Source organism: Pholis gunnellus, assembly GCF_910591455.1.
Source record: "Pholis gunnellus genome assembly, chromosome: 4".
NCBI classification, from domain to species: Eukaryota; Metazoa; Chordata; class Actinopteri; order Perciformes; family Pholidae; genus Pholis; species Pholis gunnellus.
The window spans coordinates 5,065,920-5,074,753 of NC_136530.1; the positions used below are offsets into that span (position 1 = coordinate 5,065,920).

Below are 8,834 nucleotides of genomic sequence, written 5' to 3' on the forward strand. Positions count from 1 at the left end.
CGACCGTGCTCAAACAGTATATGAGTTGTGAGGAGAATTAATACCTCTGAGCTGTGCCACATTAAAGAGAGACATGAGACAATGCACAGCAAAACATCCACCGGACTAAGGGCACAGTTAGAGGTTGTTAGGCAATAAAGGATTTTCCCAGATACCTGAACAGCTAATTCAATCAGTCTATTCAATAATGTATGAAGAAAAAAAAAGTTGAATACTGAAAAAGCTAATCTAAAATCCACTTACACTCACTTTTCTAGGACTTAATTAGGCCCTAATGGGTCTAATATGGTGTGAAAATGTTTAGTGAGGTCATGTAAGTGCTCAGCGTCTGGCGCTGGAGGGCATGGATCATTTCCCGACTCTGGAAATTGAGTCAGAGTCCAACTGTGTCCTGCCCTGGCTTATTACTGGCTGAGAGGATCGCCCATCCCAGCAGCATAATTCCATCTGGGCTAAATATTTATACAGAGGGGGAACGACATCACTTATCCACAACACATTCATTCACATAAGAGGGAGAGCTACTTCCAGAGTTGAGTTAGAGTGACCCGTTCGGTTTGCCGGAGACACATCACTTGCTGCTCCTTGCTGATATTTGCAGAGACGAGCTTTCAGAGGAAAAAAAGAAAAAGGTTTTGTACCAACTAGAGTTCACAATGATCTGTTTCATTCCTGTTTTCGGGGTGATTCTCACTTTGTATCAGATCGGGAAGAATCCTGCCAGTGGTGAGTGGACTTTTTATTTTAGTATTTTTGAAAAAGTAGTACCACAGTGCTTTTAAGATGATGAATCGTCTTTATAATGATGAGGTACTTTTATTTTTACCAGAACACATATTTATGTACTTTTATTTGCTACTACAGTAGAGATGTTATCTAATCTTTGTATTCATACTTATTAAGGAATATATACACAATCAATACCAGAGGTTATATATGAGCCTTTTTAGCTCATTTACTGGACGTTGACTAGAAGAAGTCCGTTTGAAAGTAATATCATACACTTTTTAATGTCTTTGTACATGAGTTTATATGTGTTAAGAGAAAATCAACTTGTTTTTATCTCCAGCTGGGATGTGCTGGCTGCAGCAGAGTCAGGACCAAAGGTGCGACATGGTGCTGATGAGAGGGGTGACCCGGGAGGAGTGCTGTGCCGGCGGCCGCCTGGACACAGCGTGGTCCAACAGCAGCCTGCCCATGAATGAGGTCAGCCTGCTGGGCTTCCTGGGAATCGTCTCCTGTAAACCCTGCAAAGGTAAACAAACAGAACTTTTAGAAAAAGTAATTAGTTGAATCTGCTGAATATTGCTTTTGTTTATCATTGCTGCGGGGCACGGTATTAGCCATCGCATGTAACCCGAAAGGTAAATGATGCAATAAACTAGAACTGCTGTTCTAAAGCCACATTTAAATTCTTTACAGTCACATTGTAAGTGAACATTAGGGCTCTATACTGTCTGGGGTGTAGCTTTAAGGTAAGTACTGGGAGTTCTTCTTGCAGACGTAAAACAGAAGTTGGCTCCTCCGTTACACTAAATAACTCGAGTGAAAGTTTATTCAATAACCACAGCATTTGTGAATCAACACAGTGAGTTCCCGGTGAAGCGTCTGAACGAAAAGCAGACGTGGATCGTTCCACTTAATTCCACACGGCTGTCCCGAGAAGCTTCCCCTCCTGGACTCTCTGCAAGGTTCATTCAGGTTCACTAAATAAATCCTGGTCAGCACTTGCAATGTGGTGCTTATAGGCCAACAAATGTGGATATCTCCACGCTGATAAGGTCCAGTAAAAAGCTGGCTTCTGGCTTTTCTTTGAAGAGCACGGCCGACCACAGATCCCAGGTTTTTATGGCCTCGTCACTCAGCTTAGAGACACAGAGATGTGGGTTTTATTTATCAAAGGTAGCCTGCAGCTTTGTGAAGAAAAGACTCACAAAAATGTAAACGACTTTCACATGGAGAAAGAATGAAGGTGATCGAATCACAACCTCTGTCCTCCTCCTTCCCTTCTTCCATTACAAGTTCACTTTTTCTAAAGCTAGTTAAAAAAAATAGGTTTTGCTGTGTTTGCTTCCATGAGCAAAATAAAGAAATGTATTCCTCTAGGCTGGAAGAAATGCCTGCCACGTGCTCAGATGTCTGGGACTCATAATGTCTTGATCATTTGGAATTCTGTGGGAGGAAAACGTGGGTATTAAAATGAAAAGTTAAAAGTTAAAAAGTTAAAAAGAAAAATGTCAACGGTTTGTTTACAGACGACAAAGGTTATGAGGAGACGCAGAGGAGATAGAAGAGAGAATATGAAACAAAATAAAAGATAGAAATCAACCAAAAGTTAGACCAGGAGAGTAAGAGAGGAAAAAACAACAACTCTGTGATAAAGCAGGACATTGAAGTGCTGGTAAAAAGACAGGAAATAAGTTTCTCAGGATCATACATCATCTCTAAAGGTCCTGGGAAGAAACTTGTGTGCATTGTCTAATGTTGCCTCTGCACTGTGTAGGATTACAGTTCCCCCCTGTGCTCTGACATTATGGGGTGTCAGAGGAGCCCGAGGCTTCCTCATCTCTCAGCCCGTAAACGTCTCTGACAGCTATTTGAACTCCGTCTACCTCCGAGCCCCTCCGTCCCTCCGCGGGGAGCTTAGCCCAGTCTGTGTGCAGCCGTACACATAGATCTGTTATGAAAACACGCCAGGCTCGCATTCCACCAGGCGAGCCACCCCGGTGTGTAACGGTCAATAAAGAGATGTGATCATTGTAAATATTGTGCACGGTGGAAATTGTGTTATGGTCTGGGGAAAACCCCAGATCTCGGGGCTTGTTTTTGTTTGAAAATGCCTGCGGATCACCTGATGTCTGCAGACTTGTTAATACAGTAACATTGCACTGACACCTGGCACACATGAAAACCGCTCGCTGTGCTTTCGTAGAGACTTGCGAGGGAGTGAAATGCAGTCCCGGGAAGGTTTGCAAAATGAAGATGGGGAGGCCCCAGTGTGTGTGCTCTCCGGACTGCTCTCACATTACCCGGAAGCACGCTGTGTGCGGCAGCGACGGGAGGTCATACAAGGATGAGTGCTCTCTGCTGATGGCCCGCTGCATGGGGCACCCGGACCTGGACGTCATGTACCAAGGAGACTGCAAAAGTAAGCTCAAGCTGTTTCCAAGATAAGCTGTTCTGCACCAAAAATACTAAAATCACACTTTTTTATCTTTCTTCTTCCCGTCGCGCCTCGCACAGAGTCCTGCTCCAACGTGGTGTGTCCGGGTACGCACACCTGCGTGACCGACCAGACCAACAGTGCTCACTGCGTCATGTGCCGCACAACTCCGTGCCCAATCCCAATGCCGTCCGAGCAGCCGATCTGTGGCAATGACAACATCACCTACCCGAGCGCCTGCCACCTCCGCCGGGCCACCTGCTTCCTCGGCCGCTCCATAGGAGTCCGCCACTTCAGCCACTGCAACAGTAAGGCCGCAAAAACGCCTCGTCACCGTCTCTTTTTTTCCTCTTACTTGTCTGTAACAATGAGGATTCTATCGCTTTTCATGCAAGCACATCCTGACTCTCCATTTGTTTGCAGATCCCCCTCGGAAACCTCAAGCTTTCGAAGGCAGCGAGGAAAACTCAGTCTAGCTGGATAACTCCTGACGCAGTCCTTTTTCCCCAAGAGATGAGTCAGATCCACAAACATTTCCAAGTGTCGCACCACTAGCTTCCCATGATGACCTCTTTGTATTTTGACAATCACTCCCCCCTCCCCCTTTGTACACAGAATGACAAAACTGTTTGGAAGACATCTGTTGGAAGACATACAATAGTGTAACTGCCTCAAAAAGAGCTACAAAACCCCTGCAAGCAATTTGCGTTAATCTCTGCGTTAGTTTGGGAAATCGAGGCAGATGAACATGTGCGTGTCTCCACACAGAAATATCTCATTGGCTCTTCGGGAGATGTGTGCATATTGTAAATAGAATACCACTGCTATTTATTGGAGAAGGTATCAAACTCTATTTATGTTTTTACCCTAGTAACAAATCCATATATCCTCGGGAGAGCTGATGCATAAAATGTATTTATTGTGTTTTTTGTTTATTGTGTACATACAATAGCGGCCACTGGCATTGGCATTTTACAGCTGTTTTGCATTTTTCACATTCTCCACAAACAAACATCCCCTACCCACACAGGCTGATGGAAAGCATAGCTTGTGTGTTTGGAAAGTTGATCCCACTTTGTATTCTGCCAACGTGGTTTCAGGTCGACACGAACAAGAACAGGACAGCGACAGTTGTGCTGTATGTACTTAGGCTTTTGTCTGGAGGTGAGGATGGGCTCAGCCTAAACAAACCTTTATAGTCTCCCTCCCTCCATCCCCCCTTACATGTTTACTCTGGATGCTGATCTCTCTCTGCCACTTGCTGATGACTAAAATGAACTGTCTGGTTATGTTTGTATGAGTGTCAGATGACCTCCTCTGTGGAGAGCTTGGCTTTGTTTTGTAAATGTGTTGTTTTCGGTCTTGCAATGTTCATTCCATTGCTGTTTTCGCTGCTTTGATTTGATTTGAATCTTTCTAAGAATTTACTGGTCAGACAAATGCAATCAGCACCATCTGACTGAAAGGGAAATTAAATTTGTCTGAGAATGGACTGCAATTAAGGCCAATTGAGCATACCTGATTATACTGCAAGAGACGAGTCAAGCTGTTCGCCTGCCGGTCGACACAAATGATCCAATTAAATCTTTAGACTCAAAGCAGATGTCTTAATATAATACTCTCATTATGGAACATCTCAATGACTCTCCTGTAAATAACAGTCTCATGTGCACCTACCTGTGTACCTACTGTGAAATTTGAATGACAAATGCATCAACATATTTTTGTATTTTTGTACTGCCATTTCAAAAACAACATAAAGTTTAATAATTGTCACAACGTGTCCTCTTCCTTTTTTGCTTTTTTAAAAACAGAAACACACTTGTTGCTTTGCAACCTGTTTCACCTCAACATATCGTCTGTGTTGTGTTATGGAAACTGTGTCTGACGTACATTTGACAAAATTTGGATTTTTCCAAACTGTGTCACAGTCTTAATCAAGCCGGCTGTCAGCCAAATGAGATCATATTTGCACCCTAAAGGGAACTGGACAGCTTTCCTCTCATGCTGAAGTTTAGGGTGGTGGGTCAGGCGCCCAGTTCATGCGTGCAGTGGTTAGACCTCCTCTCCTGTGCGTGCAGTGGATGAGTCGCCTCTCCGACAAGAGGGCCTCGTGTGAGAATCTGAGAATCAAATCCAGGCCGGGCAGCTTTTCTCCCCTGTCTCCTCAGGGATATCCTCCTGCTCCGGGTTAGGCGGATGGGTCACGGGGGATGGAGGGCGAAGAGTGAATGTTTCGGAGTGCCGAGGCCTTGGTACTGACTCACGTCCCTGTATAAAGCACCTCCCTTGTTTTTCTGTCTTTCTCTCCCCTTCCCCTGAATCCTGCGCTCCGCCGTGCAGCAGCATCTGGTTCGACTTTAGGGAGATGTTTATATTCCCGTCCAAGTACCCTTTTATTACACTGGGAATGGAATTAGATGTTTTGTTAGTTTGAACAGGGCAAATAACAAATGCCACCGAGGGGCTGTTGCTGTGCCCATGGATAAAACACACACAATCGGCTTTTTCATAAACTTGTTTTGTAATGTTTTCTGCACGTTGTGTGTTTAAATCACATATGATTGATTGACTCAAAGTACCACAAAAACATATGCAACAAGCATAAATCAGATTTAGTCATCAGGCTTGCAGACATGACCTCAGTGTGGCCCGCTGGCAAAGGACGACTTCTGTCCAATGAGGCCTCCCGTTTCGTCTCTCATCTTTGGGATGAATACATAGCACTGTTCCGGATCTAAACTTTTAACTGCTTAATCTACACCTCATAATGTAAGGCGGATGTGGAACATACAGGCCCATTATCCCCATACATTTATGAGTGCGAGCCATCTGTAAATTCTTCTGTCACCCACACAATCAACTCACCAAACCCGTGTTTCTCGCCACAGTTTAAAACGTGGCAACCCCGCAGGAATTTGCAGTGAACACCCACTAAAATACAGCACTGTCTGTGGTCTCTTATACGGGAAAATACACGACTGAAACATTTTTGATACATGTATCTGGACACAAACATCCAGTCGAATACAAGCCCAATCCCAGTTGCTGTTGTCATAATGACTGTGTAATACACACCTGTGTATCATTACCACACGGCCCTGAGACTGGTGTCGGATGTGATGGGTCTGTCATACCAGCGGTGGTAATGACATAATCACAGAGTAAACCCATGAGCCATTTCAGAGCTATCCTGATTACACTTAACATGAGACCACAGGAATTCTCTGCCCACTTTGCTCCGTATTTCATTCTTTTCACTACATGTTATGGTTTGTGGTGCGACCGACGAGAGGTCGGCCTCACATCCACCGGAGCACAGCTCCTCGTGTGAGTGTGTGTGTGTGTGTTCGTCGGTATTTGAGTGTGTGATTATGGGTGCATCTCACCTGCTATGAGCACGGGATCAGTCCCACACATTACATCACGCAACCTCTGGTTGAGTTGTTTATATCCCTACAAACACACGGCGTGACGCCCACGCGGACATGTCAGGGATGCGTAATCATCCTCCTCTGATACGTCAAGCTTCTCCCTCAACGACGTCCACATGGTATCATTTCCGCCAAGTTGCCGTACTACTTCCAGTAAGTTAACAGCCAACATTCAGATCTGAAACGATGTTGTGATGGGACCAGGCACTGCGGAGTGTTTTTCAGAGACCACCCACTCTGGATCGCGCCACTGGATTGTAAACAGCTCAGTCCCACAGCTGAAACTAATAGATATCAGATCCATCACTCCATCAGAATATGTCTGCCTCAAACATGATTTCCCAGACTCGCTCTGTTACACGGCAAGTCTTTCAATTTTCCACATGTGCATGGAATTTCACTTTTGACTATTGATCATTACACTGACACAACAGCCCACACTCCCGTCTTGTAGTTCATACTGCTACAGATGACGTTCTGTGGATTTCTCGGAAATGATCTTTACTTCTTTCTGATTTCATAAAAAAGTAGTGTCATGTATGACATATCCGACTATATCAGCCAAACTGTCATCGTAGAATAACGCTCACATTTGATATAAGGTTCAAATGAAGAAATACATCATTTGTGCAATCTCTATCTGTTATTATCCCTCAAGATGGAAACGTAAGCCAAGCAAAGGACACTGCTCTTACAACTCAAAACTAGTGGTTCACTTGTTCAGTATGTGCAATCACCCTTTAAGCAACAAGTGAAACTCCCCACAGGTTTAGTGGAAATGAGCAGCGTGTGTCAGGGATCTGGTCAGGATCAGATCACAAACAACAAATCAGCAGTTAGGAAGTTGTGCAAATGCTAATTGTCCCCAATTATTCTTGGAGAAATTGTCTCACTTCCTCGTCGTGACCTCTGGGACGGCTTCTCATCTGGCTCTGTGTGTGGTCTGGCCCATTAGTCCTGACAGGAGGAAAATGTACTGGGAATGTAGCAAAGTATACTGTAACGGATTTAAATAATATATATGTTGAGTGTAAATATAAAAGTATTAATTGATATGTGTGATGTAATGGTTTTCAACAAACATTTAGGTACTGTGTGAGACTCCTCCGGGGTTTTAAAGTGTCCGGGAACACGTTTGACTGAGACACATAAACTATGAGGTTGTTGCCTCCCCTGCCTTGGCACTGACAAAGTCATTGAATTAACTCTGGTTTGAGTTCATGTTGAAATATGAAGCCACAAAACTGAGAAAAAAAAAGTCAATTAAGTCTGATAATTGCGCTACACTTACTACCCAAACTCAAATTGAGTCAAATTGTGCAATTTGAGGCTTGGGAAATTACCCGGGCCATAATTTCACATCAGCTTTTCAGGTGGCTCTCGTGTAGAAACAAGACGTATTTTATTTTATATAAGCCTTGGCCCACAAACCTGCTTGTTGTTTATGATGGAAAGTTGGTTGGTTTTCATGGAAAGTCAGTTGAACATTTGATTTGTCGTTGTGTGTCTGCCATGCAAGCTCAGCAAAGGTGAGAGTGGGAAAGTGGCCTTGGTTTGGATTTCACACAACCTTGTTGCTTGTTATCACCAGCACTTCTTATAGTCTGTCTAGCTGAACAGCCACTATAGGACACAGCTAATTCAGTTATCAGATCCTCTGCTTGTTGAAGTGGGACAGTGTATCACTAATAAACACAGCAGGCTCACATGGTATCTATTCCCCCAGACTACAGAGCTGCACATCTTGTAAACACACTGATGGTCAGTTTTAGATTACAGGAGTAACTGCACCCATGCATTGTGTTATTAGCTCCAGTGTTGCCTGGTGCCGACTGTGTGGAGACTCCGAGACGTACAACTGCGAGACCAAATATGTAAACATTCACACACTGTGTGCACGCCAGTGGAAGAAGTAATCAGGTCCTTTACTTAAGTAAAACTACTAATACCACACAGTGAAAGTACTCCACTACAAGTAAAAGTCCTGCATTCAAAAGATGACTTGAAGTTACTGTGAGGAGCTTTTAATTATGAAACAGTCTCAATTGACCTAAGTAAACAAGACCATCATTGAGAAGTTTGGCTACTTCTTCATAGTTATTTTTAATGCTTGTCATCGGTGCCACAGGGTCGGATTTTTGCGCAAAATTAGACAAAATCATGCATGTTCAGTAAAAACCCCCTCAGCTGAGACTCCAGCGGGGCCCTTCAGCAGCGACACCCAGCTTGATCAGACT

General features: G+C 44.0%; 1 protein-coding gene across 1 annotated transcript; it reads left to right on the plus strand.

Annotated features, from left to right (window-relative positions):
• Nucleotides 1-509: 509 nt before the first annotated feature.
• fstl3 (follistatin-like 3 (secreted glycoprotein)) lies at nucleotides 510-4,930 on the plus strand. The gene is made up of 5 exons (XM_079158542.1): nucleotides 510-726; nucleotides 1,070-1,255; nucleotides 2,933-3,148; nucleotides 3,244-3,471; nucleotides 3,587-4,930. The coding sequence occupies exons 1-5, from the start codon at nucleotides 657-659 to the stop codon at nucleotides 3,637-3,639; spliced, it is 753 nt and encodes a 250-aa protein (XP_079014668.1). The 5' UTR covers nucleotides 510-656; the 3' UTR covers nucleotides 3,640-4,930.
• Nucleotides 4,931-8,834: the final 3,904 nt, after the last annotated feature.

Excerpts from the sequence above, each read along its gene's own strand:
- fstl3 (XM_079158542.1), top strand. The coding sequence starts at position 657 with ATGATCTGTTTCATTCCTGTTTTCGGGGTGATTCTCACTTTGTATCAG. Across the intron at positions 1,256-2,932 it reads CTCCTGTAAACCCTGCAAAG|AGACTTGCGAGGGAGTGAAA; the intron begins GTAAACAAACAG and ends GTGCTTTCGTAG. Across the intron at positions 3,472-3,586 it reads CCACTTCAGCCACTGCAACA|ATCCCCCTCGGAAACCTCAA; the intron begins GTAAGGCCGCAA and ends ATTTGTTTGCAG.